Below are 20,479 nucleotides of genomic sequence, written 5' to 3'. Positions count from 1 at the left end.
GGCTGCAGCTTCTTCCTCCTGGCCTCCATGCAGTGTAGCCTTGCAGAAGCTAGCCACCTCCTGACTGAGAATATTAATCAGATGGGCTGCCAGCTAACCATAAGAACATGAGAAAGGCCATGATGGATAAGTCCAGTCACCAAATCCCAGGTATCATCAGAGTTTTACCAGCAGAGCCAGAACTCCAGAAGCCCTCCCACTGTTGCTTCCCAAGCATCAAGAATGAATGCATCACTTCTCCAGTTGTAAGAACAAAAAAGATGCCATGTTGGATCAGGCCAGTGGCCCATCCAGTCCACCAGACTGTGTCAAACAGTAGCCAAATCCCAAGGGCCATCAGAAGCACTTGCACCACACAGGGAAAGCCATGTGAATTACAAACCCCCAGAGTTCCTGCACTGAAAATTAACCAAGGGGGAAGTACTTCTGGAGTCCTGGCCCTGCTGATAGGCCTAATAATGGCCCCTGGGCTTTGGCCAGTGTGTGACGCAGAGTGCTAGACTGGATGGGCCACTGGCCTGACCCAACATGGCTTCTCTTATATTCTTATGCCTGGGGCAGGGATGTTCTGTATTCTTGGTACTTGAAGAGCAACACAGTGGGAAAGTTTCTGGAGTTCTGGCCCTATTGGGGGAACTTTCTGATGGCCACTGGGTTTGGGGCACTGTGTGACACAGTGTTGGAATGGATGGGCCTTTGATCTGATATGTCATGGCTTCTCTTATGTTCTTATGTCTTGGATAGTGATGCTCTGTCTTCTTGGTGGTTAGGGGTCACAGTGAGAGTGCTTCTGGAGTTCTGGCTCTGCTGATGGACCTGCTGATGAGCAGGCATATTTTCTAGGCTAATGTGGCAAAATCAAATGAAACAGGAACTACTCATTACATAAATATAATATACTAGCATGATAGTCCATTGCAGGGATGAAATGGGCACTAGGACCAAGGGGAGACTGGCAGGTGCAGATCTCTCTATCGCAGCAGGAGCCATAGGAGGTAATCAGGTAATCAGTTTGGGGCGGCTGTCTCTATCTGTCTCTCTCTTTCCCTCACAGCAGGAGCCATAGCAGGTTGGCCCTATTCCAACTCGGACACGCTGGACTCGTTCCACCCCCAAAGCTGTTTTAGAAATATTAAGAGGAATAATGGATGAGGATAGGAATGGGTATGAACCTAAAAATTCCACTTTGAGGCAGCTCCCAAATAGAGTCCCTGTCAGAATGCTATGCTTCTGCCATGAGCAAACATTATTCCGATCTTCAAAAAAGGGAGGAAGGATGACCCGAGAAACTACAGAACAGTGAGTCTGACCTCTGTTGTGGGGAAGATAATGGAGCAGATATTAAAGGGAGCGATCTGCAAACATCTGGAGGACAATTTGGTGATCCAGGGAAGTCAGCATGGATTTGTCTCCAACAGGTCCTGCCAGACCAACCTGCTTTCCTTTTTTGACCAAGTAACAGGTTTGCTGGATCGTGGAAATTCGGTTGATGTTGTTTATTTGGATTTTAGTAAAGCTTTTGATAAGGTTCCCCATGTTCTGATGGATAAATTGAAGGAGTGCAATCTGGATTTTCAGATAGGTGGATAGGGAATTGGTTAGAGTAGCGATCCCGAACCTGTGGGCTGCGGACCACATGTGGTCCTTCAACTAATTGGAGGTGGGCCCCGAAGGACGCCTTCTCCCCCCCCCCCGGCCCTTTACTTCATCCCCCCAGCCCTTTACAACACACTTCATGGTTGTGGCGTGTCTGTATCTTATTTTGAAGGGATGTTTAAACATTACCATAGCAATCAGAGAGCGCTAGGGCAGTGGTTGAGAGTAGAGGAGTAAACTACCCCCCCCCCCACCGGCCTCAGTAAAAGGCGTTGAGTGGTCCCCGGCGTTGAGTGGTCCCTGGTGATAAAAAGGTTGGGGACCACTGGGTTAGAGAACCGCACTCAAAGAGTTGTTGTCAATGGTGTTTTATCAGACTGGAAGGAGGTGAGTAGTGGGGTACCTCAGGGCTCGGTGCATCTAGATAAGGGGGTGGAGGGACTACTCATCAAGTTTGCAGATGACACCAAATTGGGAGGACTTGCAAATACTCCGGAAGATGGAGACAGAGTTCAATGGAAAAATGGGCAAATGAGAACAAGTTGCAATTTAATAAAGATAAGTGTAAAGTTCTGCATCTGGGTAAAAAAAATTAAAAGCATGCCTACTGGATGGGGGATACGCTTCTAGGTAACACTGTGTGTGAACGAGACCTTGGGATACTTGTAGATTGTAAACTAAACATGAGCAGGCAGTGTGATGCAGCGGTAAAAAAGTCAAATGCCATTTTGGGCTGTATCAACAGGGGCATCACATCAAAATCACAAGATGTCATAGTCCCATTCTATACGGCACTGGTCAGACCACACTTGGAGTACTGTGTGCAGTTCTGGAGGCCTCACTTCAAGAAGGACGTAGATAAAATTGAAAGGGTACAGAGGAGAGCGACGAAGATGATCTGGGGCCGAGGGACCAAGCCCTATGAAGATAGGTTGAGGGACTTGTTCAGCCTGGAGAAAAGGAGATTGAGAGGGGACATGATAGCCCTCTTTAAGTATTTGAAAGGGTGTCACTTGGAGGAGGGCAGGATGCTGTTTCCGTTGGCTGCATAGGAGAGGACACGCAGTAATGGGTTTAAACTACAAGTATATAGGCTAGATATCAGGAAAAAAAATTTTCACAGTCAGAATCGGCTGCCTAAGGAGGTGGCGAGCTCCCCCTCACTGGCAGTTGTCAAGCAAAGGTTGGATACACACTTTTCTTGGATGCTTTAGGATGCTTAGGGCTGATCCTGCGTTGAGCAGGGGGTTGGACTAGATGGCCTGTATGGCCCCTTCCAACTCTATGATTCTATGATTCTATGATTAATTGTAGCTTTGTGATCTATTAGTCAATCCTTTGGTTAGTCAGTCCTTTATTGCTTTGGTCAGTTCCTTTTGCTTTCACACCTCTCCCTCATGTCTCCCCTATCAATCTCCATTCACCTCTAGAATGCAGCCTTGGCATCTGCCTATTTGCCTGTTGTAACTGTTTGAAGTCTTCCCGCATTATATGAATTCTCACGGGAAGTGGCATGGGTTGAGGGATTATATGCTATGCCTCTTTGTCTATGCCTCAGTTTCAACAAGGTATCGTTAATTTAGCGTGCTTGCTCTGAAGAAACGAAATCTTTTGCACCAAGTCAAGGGTTTGTGTATCTGAGAAACTTATGATCCCCACAGCCCTGAACCAAGCTAGAAATGTCCAGAACCGGTTTGGCTCCCCCTTTCTCCCTGCTGTGGCTTGCCACTGTGGCCAATTTGGATTCCCCCTTCTCACCATCAGGTGACTGCCCAGAAAGGGATAAATGGTTGAGAGCCACCCTATTGTTAGGTTTAAATAGTTGGCAGCCATTTCAAGCTTACCAGCAGTGTGGATATACCCATCAGATGTAAGGATGAAAGGGCTGTGTTATGCCTCCACTGTCGCCGTACTTTGAGAAAGAGCAGCTCCCCAATCAAGAACAGCTGCCATCACCACCACCCCTCGAGCAAGAGCAGGTTTCTGATCAAGAGTAGCCATCGCTGCTGCCCCTCGAACAAGAGTAACCCCCACCTCCAGTTTCAATGCAGCAGCCTTCCCCACCAGCAGTGCCTTCACCCCAAGCCAGCCCGGACAACGCACTGGAGCATTGTAGGAAGCGATGGCAAACAGACTTCTCAGTACACCGTAGGAGTGCCTGGCTCATGGCACACTGTCATGGGGCCCAGGTGAGGGCACTTCAACAGATGACACCAGAGGTTTCAGGTAGGACCGTTCAGCTCATTAAGGAAGGCTGTACTTAAGCAAGGTTGCAACAGCATTTCCTGGTGGGTGCAACCTGTGCACAAGCCCTCTTGTCACCTTGATTCCAGTTCCTGATGCACCCTTGCTTCAGCAAAGCTGTGCCTGACTGATCTCTGGTTTCCTGACTTCTGCTTATGGCTTCTTGGACTATGACGTTGGTATTTGGCTTCAGACTCAAGCTTGCCTCTAAATACCTCCATCGCTCTCCCTTGGACTTTGGTTGCCACAGTTAGTACTAAGACCTGGACTGGATTCTGACTGCTACTCGGTTGGTGATTTGGCCTTGGCTTACCAGCCAAGAGCATAGCTACCTGGACTGCCCTTGGGTGCACCTGGATAGGGCAGTACATTTTGCACCCATCAAACCACCCCATGCTGCCAGGGTTGGCGATGTAGGTTGGTGTAGAGCAAGTTTGATGTAGTGGTTAGGAGTGTAGACTTCTAATCTGGCACGCAGAGTTCAGTAGCTACCCAGACTGCCCCTGGGTACACCTGGCTAGGGCAGCACAGGATGTTAGCTGTTAAACACATCTACTTAAAAGCAGGGGGAAATGAAGCAGATGGGTTAACTGGTTCACAAACATTTAAACCAAACAATTTATGGGCAGACCCAGCTGTTAGGTTTAAATGTCTGAGAGTCATTTGAACAGACAATTTTGCTTGCTCTTGCTTCCAAGTGTGGGAAGTGAAACCAACCTGTGAAATTATTCACAGCCATTTGAATCTAACAACAGGGTCTGCTCATCAGCTGTTAATTTTTAATGGCCTGAACAGTTGAACAAAAGTTTTGTAAAAGTTTGCGGGCCCCAGTCAGGTGCAAGTTCATGCCAGACATTGGCTTGTGAACTGGTTTGTACCCATCCCTAATAATATAAAAATTGACACCTTTATTTATTTATTTATTTGTTGTTTGTTTGATTTGATTTTTACCCCGCCACTCCCAGACAAGCTGGCTCATGGCAGCATACAACATAGTAAAACCATTAACAATCCTATAAAATAAAATCTAAAGCATTGGTCTCAACCTGGGGAGCGGGACCCATTTGGAGTTTAAACAACCCTTTCAAAGGGGTCATGGCAGGGCAAGCAGCTTGGTCAGGGTGGGAGGCAGCATTCACACAACAGCCTTGGTGGGTAGATCGAGATAGAGCATTCATCTGTCTGGAGTAGCGGAAAAGAGTGAGATCGGCATGGTGGGACAAGAGGCAGAACTGAACTGAGAAACCCTGGGAAAAACCTAATTTATATACAATCATGAACAATGTATCTTCACGCCACTGGTCAGTTTCAGTTTAATTTCTGTGAAAGAACTCTTTCATAATTTTATGGTTTGGGGGTCACCACAACATGAGGAAAGTGTATTAAAGGGTCACAGAATTAAGAAGGTTAAGAACCACTGATCTAACAGATAAAAACAACAAAACAGCAAAAAACAGCAAAAAACAGCAAGATGGCAATCACAATCTTAGGCCCATTTTGCCGTTTTACAAAAAAGGAGAAGTTACCCGGCCTATGAATTACCGCCCTATGAGCTTACTCTCTATAATTGGTAAACTCTACAGTAAGCACCTGTCCTTGAAACTATCTAACTGGGTACTCAGCAAGAACATTATAGGGCCCGAGCAAATTGGCTTTAAAAAAGGCTGTTCAACATTAGACCATTGCGCTGTTTTATCCTTCCTATGTGACAAGTATATAAAGCCTCCAAGAGGCAAACTATTTGTAGCATTCATAGATTTGAAGATGGCTTTTGACTCTATTCTTAGATCGTCTCTGTGGAGCAAACTAGCCAGTCTCAATATTGACCTTCGCCTCTTATTCTTGCTAAAAAGTTTGCACTCTAATAACTTTTGTCAAATAAAATTTTCCCAGCAGGGGAATCTAACAAACAAAATACCTGTAAGGATGGGTGTTAAGCAGGGCTGTATTTTGGCTCCTCAGTTATTTAGCCTATTCCTACATGACCTCCCTGGGTATCTGGAGGAGGTGAATGGTCATCCGCCTATATTAGGGTCAAGACCTACCCCCCTACTACTGTATGCTGATGACACAGTGTTATTATCCAGAACAAGAATTGGTCTTAAGCATTATCTTAATAAATTTACTGAGTACTGTCGGGAAAACAATTTAAAAATTAACTTTGAAAAGACCAAAATAATGGTTTTTGCAAAAAGGCACTCATGGATAATTGGCGGAAATAACATCGAACAGGTTTATCATTTTAAATACCTTGGAATCACTTTAAATTTCAATAACAAATGGCTCATGCACAAGAAGAAAGTTAGGAGTTCCATGAAAGGCCCGTTGGCTCTATTAACAAAATTTTACTCTCAAAAGGGCAATCACGACCTCTATGGAGCGCTGAAAATATATAAGGCTAAAATGGTTCCACAGCTGGTCTACGGGATACCAATCTGGATCGAAGCATTTAATCACGATCTAGAAACACTCCATGCCTCCTTCCTCAGGTCATTATTCCAAGTCCCTAGAAATGTGGCTAATGACATCTTAATTGCTGAACTGGGCCAACAGAGACTTGAAACCAGAGCCTGGTCTCTTACCTTTAGGTACTGGATCAGTCTTCATTTTAGGGCTCATTCAAATAACCTTTTAGCTGCCCTGCTAAGCGATCCCCATAACTCCAATTGGTCTCATAGACTCTCTAACAAACTCCTCTCATTGGGCTTAGACATACATTCTTTGATGCATCACAAGGAGAAAGGTATATATAAGTGTATAGTAAGGAGACTAGAAGACATTGAATATCAATCCTTACTGTCATTCACATCTCCATCTTGCTCTCCCCGTGTATGGAATATTGTCCCACTATACAAAGTTATCCCCCCCTACCTGACTAGTATTGAAGCTTTCTCTGACAGGAAAGCACTCTTATTTGCTTGGCTGAACTCTTTCCCCTCTAATGTTCTTTTAGGAAGGTTTAACCGCATTCATTTAGTGGAGAGACTGTTTTCATGGCTGTATGGTCCCTGATCTCCTTCCGCATATTATTATGTTTTGCCCTAAGTTTTCTTTATACCGTCAGGGGATATCCGATATTCTATCTTCCCTTCAACTCCATAGTAACGAAACGGCAGCGATCAATAAACTACTTGATAGCAAGGATCCTGAACGGACCGCCCGCATTGCAAAATTTTTAGCAAAGGTTTTTAGTATTAACTCCCTGTTTTTAACAAAATTGAGTAACTCTGCCTGACTCTTATAATTGTACCATTTTGTATCTCCTTACCTGTATTGTTTTTTACGCCAATAAAGGTTTTTTGTATTTGTATCTATCTTAGGCCCATTTTTCCTCATTGCATCTGTTCCCAGCTATGTCAATTAGATGGAAATCAGATGTGAACTGGGGGCGATGATAAGTCTTCTCCCAGGGTATTCACAATTATACAAGGACAGGGAAGGACCCACTCTTATCATCCAATAGGAAATATTACTTCAAGACAATGGTACAACTATACTCACTGAATTCACACAGTCTTAAATCATTTCTTTCTTCACATATTAGTTCAGCAGCACACTTTCCTGTCAGTCTATTGCAAGGCTTGTTATCTGGGCATTTGGGGCACTTTTCCTGACAATAGCTCCCATAGCGTCCTTCACTGCAGACTGAAAATATAAATATTGTTTGGAAGATAGCAGATCTTTGTGGCCACTCCAACAAAAAGCAACATAATACATAAGTAGAGGTATTCCATGTTTCAAACACCTTCAAATATATGGACTGGATATATAAGTAACATAGCAGGGATAACCAAACTGTGGCTCTCCAGATGTTCATGATTTATAATTACTAATAAGCCCCTGTCAGCAAGTGCTGGCAGGGGCTCATGGTAATTGTCCATAGACTTCTGGAGAGCCACAGTTTGGCCTCCCCTGTCATACAGGAATGCTTAAAAGAAGGCACAAAATGACGGCACTTTTCTAAAAACTCAAGTACACAGATGCACTAGATGGAATATATCTTTGCATTAAGGAATGCTAGGGATTGCTTCTATTTTTAATTATAATTTACTTCCTTTGCTTTTAGGCAGAGAATATATACAAGTGATAGAGTCTACTGCCAAGATCATTTTGCATGGCAGAGATTAACTAGAATACAACAGAACTATCAGATATATCTAGGGATGGGCATTAACTGGCTCATGAACAAAAGTTTGTGACAAATTTTTGCTGGTTCATAGCAATATTTGCAAAATGAAGAGTTGCCATGAACTTCCACCTGGCGGTTGGGACCCATTTGGAGTTTGAACAACCCTTTCAAAGGGGTCATGGCAAGGCAAGCAGCTTGGTCAGGGGCAACATCCACAGAGTTTGTGGTGAGCAGAAAGCAGGGGTTTAAATGGCTCTAAGTACTGAAAAATGCACAGAAAAATTAAGATCACAGTGATCCATGGTTGATCAACTTGTCATCCAGGTTTATATCTTGGATGTTTTAATATGGCTTAGGATTCTGGGGAGGGCATATTTATTTATTTAATTTTTACACACACACCCCACAGCAAGACAGCTTAGGGTGGTGTACATACAGTATTTGCTGGCGTATAAGACTACTTTTCCCCCCTGAAAAACATGCCTCCAAGTGAGAGGGTCGTCCTGTACGCCGGGTGCACTTCAGTTGGGATAGACATAGCTGCCCATAGTACTGTAATGTAATGTAACAAACTCTATATTTTGAGTGGAAATATTGGGGGGTCGTGTTATACACCCAGTCGTCTTATACGCCAGCAAATACGGTAATTTTACTCAGCAGCATAAAACAAGTAATTAAAATTAAAAAGGAAGGAAGAGAGAGAGAAAGGTTGAGGGAAAGGGTGGGAAGAAGGAAGGAGGGAAGAATGAAAAGAAGGAAGGAAAGGAGATGAAGGCAAGAAGACAGAAGAAATATGAAAGGAAGGAAGACAGAAACAAGGAAGGGATGAAGGAAAGTGGACAAAAGAAGGAAGAGATAAAGAAAGAAAAGGAGGGGGAAGAAGGAAGGAGGGAAGGAAAACAGAGAAAGAAAGGGGAGGGAGATCAAAAGAAAAAAGGAAGGAAAAAAAGGGGAAAGAGGACAAAGGAAGATGGAAGGAAAATGGAAGGAAGGGAGAAATAAAGCGAGGGAGGGAGAGAAAGGAAGGCTATCCTGCACACCCCAAATTGGGGGTGGGCACACAGAGGGATACCCAAAGGCCATCCTGGCACCTATGGGGCCAGAGGGTGGTATTTTCTCTATCTTCCTCTTGCGGGTGCACAGTGGTTCATCAGGAGAATTACCTCAGCGGCTCGAGGTGCCAGTGGTTCACTCTGCTGAAAAAATCATCACTGGATCTGTGGGACCCCGCCAGCTACCACCTAGTGTTGCATCTTGTGTTTCTGGGCAAGCTGCAGACCAGCTCCTAGCATTTTTGGAAGAAACTTTGGCCCTAGCTCCATAGCAGTCTGGCTTCCGCCTTGGCCATGGGGTGGAGACCATGCTGGTCACCCTGATAGATGATCTCAGGTGCCAACTGGAACAAGGCAGGTGGGCTATTCTCATATTATTAGATCTGTGGGCCACATTTGATGTGGTTGATCACAACTTATTGGTCCACTGCTTCGCTAACACTGGGATTGGTGGGACGGCCCTTAAGTGGCTAAACTCCTTTCTAGAGAACAGGTCACAGAGGGTTGCTGTGGGGGATGAGTTATCTGACTCCTTTGCACTACCATGCAGGGTGCCACAGGGAGCGATACTTTCCCCCACTTTGTTTAACATCTGTATGCTCCCTCTTGCCCAGTTGGTCTGGAGGTATGGGTGGCGTGTTATCAATATGCAGATGACACCATTTTTACGCTTGAAAGAATGGCATACTATGACCCAACAGACCTCCCCACCACTTTGATTTTTACACCCACAGCCTAATTACCAAGCACTCTGGTTGGATGCAGCCAGTTCCCTAGCTTGTGGCCAAGTCCATTAAGGTAAAACAGGAAAGGCCACAGACCCCCAGGGGTCCATGGACACCAGGTTGGAAATATGTGCTCTATAGCAGCGGTCCCCAGCCCCCGTTCCGGGGACCGGGATCGGACCGTAGATCAGTCGTAGTGGGCCATGGCTCTTCCTCATCCTCCTCCCTGGCTGCTGCCTCGGGGGCTGCCCTGCCACTCTGCCACCGGCTCGCCTTTGTTGCTCTCTGGTGGCTGCCATGGCTGGGGCTCCTCCTTGGCGTGGCACTGCGCAGATGCTGCTGGCAGTGCCAGCGGGCAGCGGGAAGTCAGGGGCTCCGGCAGGAAAGCAAGTGGAGCAGGGGCTCAGGCGACATCCCTGGAGAAAAGACTACCCCCCCCCCCGGGCCTCAGTAAAATTGTCAAGCGTTGACTGGTCCACCGTGATAAAAATGTTGGGGACCACTGATCTATAGTAAGACTTGTCCTCCCAATAACAGGTCAGAGGCCAGATCTACCTCTTATTAAATTAATGGCCCTCCATCCCAGTGAGGTGTAAATAGTCTGACAATATTCTTTACTGTTTAGATATCATCTTGATGACAAATGATCTTCTTGTTAGGCAGTTTTTGTCTATCCTCCTCTACTCTTGGTATCTGAACACACAGAGCATGCATTTTGTAGATAACTGGTTTATGTATTTTTCTTTCAACAAGAAGCGTTCACTGTAGTTTAACAAGAAAGCAGAATACTGAAGAGGCTGATGGAATGTTTCAAAAACAACTCTACTTCCAGAAAATGATAGAACAAAACATCTGGAGAAGAACAGACATATAGAGAAGAACAGACATATAGATATCTGTCCAGCCCTTTAATTTTAACTGGGAGTTGAACATATTTGATGGTTGGTGATTTGGCCCATGACCTAAAAGAATACAGTTCAAAAACAGATGAATATGAGAATTTTTGCTGATTTCTGTTTAATAACCTTTGCCTAAAAAGTTATTTTCATAAGGGGATGCTTACCTGTTTTCATGAAGGTAGCAGCTTGCCTCCTACTACTTAAGGCTAGATCTGTACCACTGACTGGTACATACTGCTTTCTCCAGTAGGTGATTCCCGTGCATTTTTCTTCTAAAAAGCAAGCTGACTTTGCATGTTCTTTATCTTCATAAACTTTGTTCCCCAAGGGCATAGTAAGGATTTTTCCAGGATATTTCCAAAATACACTGGCAACTGAAAATATTTTAAAAGAACATCATGTTTCGTTTTGTTGCTTTCTGGAACTATTTGACAAATTATCACTAAACATAATAAAGTTCAAGATGTATGCAGACAACTCACTCCCTACCTGATTAGCCATCCCTGGGACTGTGCCACCAATAGAGAGAAAGCACTTTCCCAATGAGGGCCAATCATGGGCTTATCTGTTCTCTTCCTCTTCCTGCTGCTTGCCCAGTGGAAGAGGTGCTGGCCTCTCTGAAAGGTCCTGCTGCTGGTACGTTGCCCCATCCTCAGCCTCTTCCTACTCTCCATCTCCCCCAGGCAAAGGAGGGAACAAGATGATTCCTTTGCTTCCTGTGTTGGTCTTATGTTTCAGCTCTCTGCTGGAAGGTAGCACAGATAAGCTGACAGGAAGGCAGCATACAAAGGAAGAAACAATGCAATGAATGTTTTAACTCAGTCCAGTGAGTCAAGGGTTCATTCAGCCAATCCAGGGGCATCAGGAGAAGTAGCAGGTCACAAATGGCTGCAAGTTTGTGTTCACAACCCAGGTCTCCTAGCCTCAAGTTAATATAGGCTGTTAGCAGCCTCTCAGTCCTAACTCTGTGATGACTCACAGTCTTCTGCAGTCAGCAACTATCTTGCTGATGTAATATGGTGACTTTTAGACTGGAGCTGTCTTCCAGCACATAGCTAGCATTGCTTAATTGGCTCAGGTGAGGCAGGTGGTCTGAAAAGGCAGAGAGCTGCAACTAGAGGCTGGACAGAGGAATGAGGAGCTCCTGAAACAACTTTGAAATCTAAGACATGCAGCTGCATTCCCTCCAGCTGGTCAGAGCTCTCTGCCTGTTGAACATCTGGCTGGGCTAAGCTCTTGTCCAGCTGAGGCTCAGGTGAAGCTGGGAGCTCCTGCCAAGGCTTTTCCTCTGAGGAGTCCTCACTAACAGGAACTAGACTCACAAAGCATCTCGATGGCCCTGCAACTAGCCATCAGTCCTAGTCTTAGATGCTCTAATCTTGATGTAATCTCATTTTGTTCCATGGGGAGAAGAGCTGAAAAAGAAAGGAATAGGTTTTCTTCTATAGAGTTTATTGACTCAAAAGTTCCCGGGTCTGGTCTTGATTGGTTGGGCAGATCTGTCCATTAAATTAAATTCTTCTGATGCTTAGGGCTCAGTTCAATGCATTCCCATCAGCACTGCTTAATGGAAGACTGCAGCATGTGCCTATAGAGGACTCACTATGCCCTTGCAATTCAGGTGCAATTGAGTCGATTGCCCGGTGTCACACCCCCGCTGCTGCCTCCCGACTCCCCGGGGTTGCTGGAGCAACCAGGGTCAACAGCCCAGCCAGATCTGAGGAATGAGCTGGACCCGGGGGAGGGATGTTCCTGGCAGCTGATAGAGAACAGACCTCCGTCGGACACAGAAGACGTGGCTGGACGTTTAAGACAGAGCCACAGGGTGGGGCTGACGGAGCGGAGGAGTCAGAGACTGCAGGCAAGCTGTCAGAAGTGATGGGGTTCAGCTGGACTCACGCCGGGAGAGGAGGGCTGAGTCATCCATGCAGGTGCAGCTCATTAGATGGGCTGCATTTAGGGAGACCGAAACAGCTAGCTGGCATGGAAGCAATTTATGCGACTACCCCCTGGACCAGCTTTGCTACCGTGACTTGCTGCGTAATCCTTGACCCCCTGACTTCGGACCTGACGACGGATTTTGGTAAAGTGATTTGGCTTGGTGAACTCTCGGACTTTCTGGACTCTGACCTTCGGACTGTTTGACTACTCTTTGCCTGGCTCTACGTTGTTCTTATCAGCTCCCGGTGACTTGGACTGTACCTTATCTCTGTCTGGGCTGGCCGCCCAGGCCTCACCGAGGCAGCTGCTACCGGGTATGGCCAGCTAGGGCAGCATACCCACATTCTATTGTATTGTGACTTTGATAGGGATGCTAGAAGCCATTTAATTCCCCCCTTGCTAACTAGGCTCTCTGGATTTATGGATAGTTATCTAATTAACAACTTACTTGCACATAAAGATAATTCTGTTTCTTACACAGTGGCAAAGTTTTGCTACATTGTCCGCAGAGTGTGGAAATCTTTGGTTACTGTTGATGCTGAGTGACTTAGCTGTTAAAATGCTGTAATCATGTATGTGGTTTGGTTTATACTTTGATGCTGGTCAATGACTGTAAATAATTAATTGATATTATCTCAGAAATCTGAGGTGATGAGCAAAACGCAGAAGAACCTCTCTTAACGGCATCAAGAAAAGAACTGAGGGAGGATGCTAACCTCCCCCAGGTCATGTGACTTTGGGGTGTGAAGAAGAAGAGTTAGTTCTTATATGCCACTCTACTTGAAGAAGTCTCAAAGCAGCTTACATTCACCTTCCCTTTCCTCTCCCCACAACAGATACCCTATATCAGTGGTCCCCAACCCGCGGGCCGATGCCCGATGCCAGGCCGCAAAGGCCTTGGCACCGGGCCGTGGCTCCCTCTCCCCGCCCCCCTCGCAGTAAAAAACTTCTGAGGCCACAAGCTTGCGGCCCAGGAAGCTTCTTACAGCGGGAAGGGGGAGAGGGAATCAGGGCCGCGGCCACGCATTGCGATTTCGGCCGTGCATGCACGGCATGCGCGGGCGGGCGATTGCCCTGCCGGTCCCCAGCCTCAAAAAGGTTGGGGACCACTGCCCTATATGATGCTGACAGAGCCCATATATTTCTGCTCGGTCAGAACAGTTTTATCAGTGCTGTGGCAAGCCCAAATTCACCCAGATGGCTGCAAGTGGGGAGTGGGGAATCAAACCGGGTTTGCCAGATTAGAAGTCCGTGCTCCTAACCATTACACCAAGCTCGCTCACTCTCTGAGATGGGAAGGGAATAGCACTCCTGGGAGTTAATCTTTCCTGAATAAACTCACTAGCTCCTCTCCATGGCAGACTCTGTGAACTGCAGATCATCATGTAGGAATGCACAGACACCACAAAGATGAAAGTTAAGTTCTGCAGATGGAAAGCCTTTCCATGGAAATGTCTAGGCCACAGTCTAGGATACCTTGATTCTTGTGATTCTGACATACCCATCCTCAAGGTATCTTCTCGCTACATCTCTGTGATCTATATGCCGTTATTACTCAGCCTCCAATGGTAACTGATAATTCTGTTGCTTCTCTGAAATGAGTGAGAGTAGCTTCTGATAACAGATGTAGCAGAATCTTGCAACTTGGCTCAGTTAAGTTGCGTATATAAATAATAAGGCATCCTACAAATAAATGAATCTATTCCATTCCATTTCTAAGTACGATATGCTATCAAGAATAGCAAAGATTTATATTCATGTAATATTTGTACATTTTATTATTTATTTATTTTGTTATTTCCCGCCACTCCCCGAAGGCTCGTGGCAGGTTACAAATGTCAAATATAATCTAAAAAATCCCATTAAAATCAGAATATCTTTTACAAAACTTCCACACATCTTCTGTTTATTTAACAAATCAATGTATGCATTCAAAATTGGATAGAATCCTCTTTATTAGAGGTTCTGATGACATTTCCCTTACCGTCACTTCTTTTACAAATCCAGCCAGCCAAGGAAGGACAATCAGCTTTTCTAATGATCCCATTGCTATCCATCTGTGTACATATGTAAGTAGCTTTTTCAAATTTGTCTTCACTAAGGATCAAAGGCATAAGACAATTATTCCAAGACTAAATACAAATCTAAGTGAAACAGATGAAGTAAGGTATTTTTATATTAATATATGGCAAACAATGATGCTGCTGTTTATCCCCCAGTTTCAACATTCAAGTTTCAGAATTGAAAGTTGGCATCCTACTTAAAATTCAAATATTTTGGTTTTCATTGCATACTCAATGGGATGTTTCTTGACTGGATGAAATTTGTACAGAATTTACTAGATGCTATTGCAAGTCAGCTGAAAACTGCTGAAAACATTAGTTGCTACTTCCATGTATTGCCTTCTGGTGGCAGAAACTCGCCTCAAGTCACAGCTGACTTATAGTTGACCTCACAGGGTTATCAAGGCAAGAGTTTTTAGAGGTGGTTTGCTATTGTTTGTCTCTGCATCATGGCCTTAGTATTCCGTGGAGGTCTCACATCCAAATACTTTCCAGGGATGACCCTGCTTTGCTTTTGAGATCTGATGATATTGGACTAGCAAGGTCAGAATATTGCCTTCCAATTTACATTAATAGTTATCAGTGTCAAATGTTGAAAGCTTCTGAAAAATTAGAAGATGTCAAATGTTCATCTTTTTACTTCATTTATACCCTACTTTTCACTCCATTGAAGTCCCAAAGTGGCTAACAGGTCTGCCAGCCAATTTTCATGGCAGAGTGGGCACTTGAATTTGAATCCTAGTTGAGCACTCTAATTACTACTGGCTGTCATGCCTCATGTCTAATGTGAAATATATGCTGAATATTTGTTAAATATTCCAACACCTAGGGAATACATATCACCCAAATATCCAGAGAACAGTTTTAAGGAGCATGTTTCAGGCACATCTGTTTTACTTCTAATGAAAAGGTCAGAAATATTTTGATCTTATCTCTGAAATAACAATTTACGTTTACTGTAAATTTGTAAGCAGCCTCCCAGATCAGACAGGCAGCAACATTATGAGATACTCCTGATGAGGCAGATAAGCTCCAAAGAACAGTCACTAATATGGACTACTTTACTGCCACTGTTAGCATTCTGAAGAACGTCTTCTGAGCCATAGTTCAAAGACAAAAGCTACAAAATAATTACTGCAGATCAGGCAATATTGAAGAGAAAATAAACAAGGCTCTCCAGCCTCAAAGAGGAACAAAGCAGATTAAATAATAGAAGTCCTCTGAACAAAGAAAGCTGAGAGAATGAGTGTGACCACTCCCTTTTATGTCAGGAGGGGTGGGAAGGGCAAGGGAGTGCACCTGGTTGGCCTATACCAGTGGTCCCCAACCTTTTTTAGGCTGGGGACCGGCAGGGCAACTGCCCCGCCCGCGCATCGCGCATGCGTGGCCGAAATCGCGCATGCGCGGCACTTTTGCGCATGCGCGGCACTTTCGCGCATGCACAAAAGTGCCGCGCATGTGCGATTTTGGCCGCACATGGTGCGTGTGCGCATGCGTGGCCCGCCCGCAAGCTTGCAGCCTGGGAAGTTTTGCAGCCTGGGGGGGGGGGGAGAGGGAACCGCGGCCTGGCGCCATGGCCTTCGCGGCCCGGCACCGGGCCGCAGCCCGCAGGTTGGGGTCCACTGGCCTATACTATACCCAGTGTGGAGCTACAGAGAATTCACAATGATGAATTCTATGCATGTTGACTTTAGTTCCATGATGGAAGGCTTGCAAGAAACAGGGCAACATACAAACGTAGGATCTCTTACAAGTCCACTGGATCTTTAGTTTTTGCCTTTGCTGAGCCTATCCACATGAATTCCTTGATCATAGAAGACAGCCAAATCTAGAGTGAGAAAATATTTACTTTAGACAACAGCTTCCATGGTATCTAAAGGATAACATCTCAATAGTTATCTGCATTTGCAAGGATCATAGAGAGGCGTCAAGCTGTTTCCCGTCCTTCTTCTAATGCCCTCATCAATAAGAGGCACAGGCTAAAGAAGAGTTTTCATATTGAGATGGATTAGGCATAACAGATGGTGCTCAGCTGCTTCCTGCCCTTCTTCTTATAGGTTCACATGAACACCAAAAAGGCATGAAGCCACAATGGAAAGAGCCAAGCTATTTCCTGCCTGCCTGCCTGCCGGTTCACAGATGAACTCCTTAAATTCAGAAGAGACAGATTTAGCAAAACAACATTGATCATTGGTTCAGTTATACCAGATGACCTTAAGCTCTTGACTTTGAAATGTAGTTGAGACAGAATTTTGAAATAGAGTTACAAGGTTCTACAAAAATCAGCAACAAACATTGATGGGGCACTATCCACAGAACCCCTCATCACACTTTCCACCCTCAGCTGGTATTGATTGAAACTGTAAATTAAGGATCAGCCCAAGCATACGAATATACTTCTAAGTGGAATATACCTCCTTCTCAATGTTTCTCTCTACTTTCCATCTAGTCTTTAAAGAAAAAGAAAACAAAGCTCCTAGTTTAATATAATTATGGAATTTATGTGAGGATTTTGTCACAGTATTTGATATTGAGTAATTAATTCCAGACCCATAATACTATTTCAGAACTATTTAAGTTAGGTCACAAACAATAGGAGAGAGCTCTGCAAACTCTTTTTACTCTCAAAAATATATGGAATTTAATATCCATATTTAATTGAGATAGCTGAAGGAGGAAACTTCTCAGTTGAAGAGTGAATCCCATTCATACATCTACAAACATGGTTCCAGTGCTGCATAAATTGATGTAAGCTACCTTTTCTTTCTGATCAGTTGGCACTGGCAACAGTGAAGTTTCATGGTATGCGGTACAGAAATCCAGCGCTTTTGCCCAGGTTGACTGTGTCACTGACTCTATGTAGTAACAGTTGTTTTCCCAGTACCACCACCCAGGATCCTTTGGGCACTTCAGACTAATCACACCTGAGAAATAAACAGCAGCATTTTGAAAAAATAGTCCCCAAGTCAGTTATCTTTCTATTATGGCCACTATCGCTGAACAGAAAGGAGATAGTGGAGATTCAACTATCATTCAGCACAAGTAGACAGTAAAAAGTAATTGTAGTGTTTCCACTCACAAAAGGACCCATGTGCACACAGAAATCCAACTCAATTATTTCAATTTAAAAAGTTAAGCTAAAGTTATCAGAGAAAAGGTGGGTTTTGTGATGAAATATGAGAGGCCTCATATTCCATTACAAAGTACCCACAGTACCCTTTACTTTTTGGGATCTGTCCAAATTGTTTCAGCTAAATGTGAAAAGCTTCAGAGGTATCTTTTGTGTGTGTGTGTGCGTGTGTGCACATGCTCCCCTTCCCAGGGGAGATGCCCTGGGAGATATTCATAAGGGTTGGAAATCAGACCTTGCAAGGCCTAAAAGGATCCACCAAGATCATATTTAATCTTTCTCTCTAGCTTTTTCTATCACATTGATAAGGAGTGGAACTGGAGTGAATGCATAGAAAAAATCCCCCTTCAATCCCCCCCCCCCCAGGAACCTTTGCCTTTCCCTGCTTGAGAACAAAATTTTGCAGCCTTCATGCTTTCTATTGTAACAAACAGACTCCCCAAAGAGTGAAAATGCGTCTTTATGGTCCATTCAAGAGACAGCATACTCAGTTTGCTCAACTTGTCAGCTTCCATATTTAGGTTCTTTGGAATACGGATGGCTTGAATGGAAGCATTGAGCTTCAGTGCTCTGAACTAGATTGGAGTAGCCCCCTAGCATAGACTCCTGGACTCTGTGCCCTCTTGCTTGTTTAAATAGAACATTGGACAATCATAGACTGGTTCCGCAGGATATCTGATAAATAGTTAAGGGCATTATGAATCATTTGCAACTTCAGCAGATTAATGCAAAACTATCTCTAGTGACAGGAGGTAGTGACAGATTTTCTTTCCCTGGGCTCCAAGATAACTGCAGATGGGGACTGCAGCAAAGAAATGAAAAGACGCTTGTTCCTGGGGAGGAAAGCTATGGCAAATCTAGACAGCATCCTAAAAAGCAGAGACATCACCCTGCCAACAAAAGTGCGTCTAGTCAAGGCTATGGTCTTCCCAGTTGCAATGTATGGCTGTGAAAGTTGGACCATAAGGAAAGCCGAGCGTCAAAGAATTGAGGCTTTTGAACTCTGGTGCTGGAGAAGACTCTTGCGAGTCCTTTGGACTTCAAGGAGAACAAACCAGTCAGTCCTAGAGATCAGCCCAGACTACTCTTTAGAAGGCCAGATCCTGAAAATGAAACTCAAATACTTTGGCCACCTCATGAGAAGGAAGGACTCCCTGGAGAAGAGCCTAATGCTGGGAGCGATTGAGGGCAAAAGAAGAAGGGGATGACAGAGAATGAGGTGGCTGGATGGAGTCACTAAAGCAGTCGGTGTGAGTTTAAATGGACTCCAGGGAATGGTAAAGCAGTGGTCCCCAACCTGCGGGCCGTGGCCCGGTGCCGGGCCGCGAAGGCCATGGCGCCGGGCCGTGGCTCCCTCTCCCCGCCCCCCCCCCCGCAGTAAAAAACTTCCCAGGCCGCAAGCTTGCGGCCCGGGAAGCTTCTTACTGCGGGAGGGCGTGGAGAGGGAATCAGGGCTGGGCCGCGCATCGAGCATGCGTGGCCTGCGGGCGTGGCCCGATGCGCGGGCGTGGTCAGAGCGGGCACGGCCCGATGCCCTGCCGGTCCCCAGCCTCAGAAAGGTTGGGGACCACTGTGGTAGAGGACAGGAAGACCTGGAGGATCATTGTCCATGGGGTCGCGATGGGTCAGACACAACTTCGCACTTAACAACAACAATCTCTAATCTGAGCACGTACCCCATGCAGACAATCCCTCACAATGGGCACCCCATTTCAAGAGTGAAACATCTGTTGTAGGGATGACCATATACCCAGGAACTTCAAAGAAAATCATGAGACCGCCACCACCACAAGAAATGGACAACAGGTCAGGGAATAGAAAACATATGCATATAAACCAGATGTCTAACAGGACAGAAACCAGAGCTGTAGGTGTCCTTTATGTAAACTGGCAAGGGGCAAGAAGACTGCCATCATAGAAGCCATATGCCCCAAAAGGATTCTCCAAACTGACTGGAACTGGTTCAGTCTAGGAAGACATCATCGGGTATTATCCGGTCTTCACTTCAGAGAGGCAGGTACTGTTTTTAGCTCCTGTGTCCTGTAGAGCAGTGGTCCCCAACCTTTTTATCACCGGGGACCACTCAACGCTTGACAATTTTACTGAGGCCCAGTTGGGGGGGGGGGGGTAGTTTACTCCCCTACTCTCAACCACTGCCCTAACGCTGTCTGACTCTGGTCGCTATAGTAATGTTTAAACATCCCTTCAAAAAAAGATACAGACATGCCACAACAATGAACATAAGGAACATTTTATTTTCATGGAAATTTTAACTCATGACAATGACAAATCTATGGGAACCCTGAGCTTGTTTCTCTGCAACTAGATAGTCCCATGTGCGTCTGCCGGATCGTGGATGAAGTAAAGGGCCGGGGGGGGGGGAGGCGTCCTTTGCGGCCCACCTCCAATTAGTCGAAGGGCCACATGTTGTCCGCGGCCCACAGGTTGGGGATCGCTACTGTAGAGGGTGTGCTACAGAGCTCCAGTTTGAGACTTACAGCACCAGGTTACTGTAAATGCCCTCTAAAATTATACTGTAAAGGCCAAACTGCACAACATTACTTGAACTAAATTAACTATATAAAGGGTGTTAATTATCCAACAGGAAGGAACGTGAAAAAAAATCAGATATTAATAACACTAGCAAGAACAGTTATATCTAGAAAGATGAGCAACTTCTAAGGGGGATGATGTTTTCCT

At 45.2% G+C, this 20,479-nt stretch overlaps 1 protein-coding gene and 1 long non-coding RNA gene across 3 annotated transcripts in view; one reads left to right on the top strand and one right to left on the bottom strand.

The window, feature by feature from the left end:
- Nucleotides 1–20,479, bottom strand: part of LOC143832485 (uncharacterized) — a 172,868-nt gene that overhangs the window by 714 nt on the left and 151,675 nt on the right. For both annotated transcript variants that reach the window (XM_077326985.1, XM_077326986.1), the window contains 5 exons: nucleotides 17,407–17,573; nucleotides 16,401–16,477; nucleotides 14,571–14,683; nucleotides 10,810–11,019; nucleotides 7,342–7,485 (listed from right to left, as the gene is read on the bottom strand). In XM_077326985.1, the coding sequence (XP_077183100.1) occupies nucleotides 7,342–7,485; nucleotides 10,810–11,019; nucleotides 14,571–14,683; nucleotides 16,401–16,477; nucleotides 17,407–17,573 (711 nt within the window). The remainder of the gene's footprint in view (nucleotides 1–7,341; nucleotides 7,486–10,809; nucleotides 11,020–14,570; nucleotides 14,684–16,400; nucleotides 16,478–17,406; nucleotides 17,574–20,479) is intronic.
- Nucleotides 1–20,479, top strand: part of LOC143832491 (uncharacterized) — a 103,826-nt gene that overhangs the window by 32,897 nt on the left and 50,450 nt on the right. The gene's annotated exons all lie outside the window — the stretch shown is intronic.

This window comes from Paroedura picta, chromosome 3, assembly GCF_049243985.1.
Source record: "Paroedura picta isolate Pp20150507F chromosome 3, Ppicta_v3.0, whole genome shotgun sequence".
Lineage (NCBI taxonomy): Eukaryota > Metazoa > Chordata > Lepidosauria > Squamata > Gekkonidae > Paroedura > Paroedura picta.
Note: the sequence above shows the minus strand (reverse complement) of the source record. Positions and strands in the feature narration are given on the sequence as shown.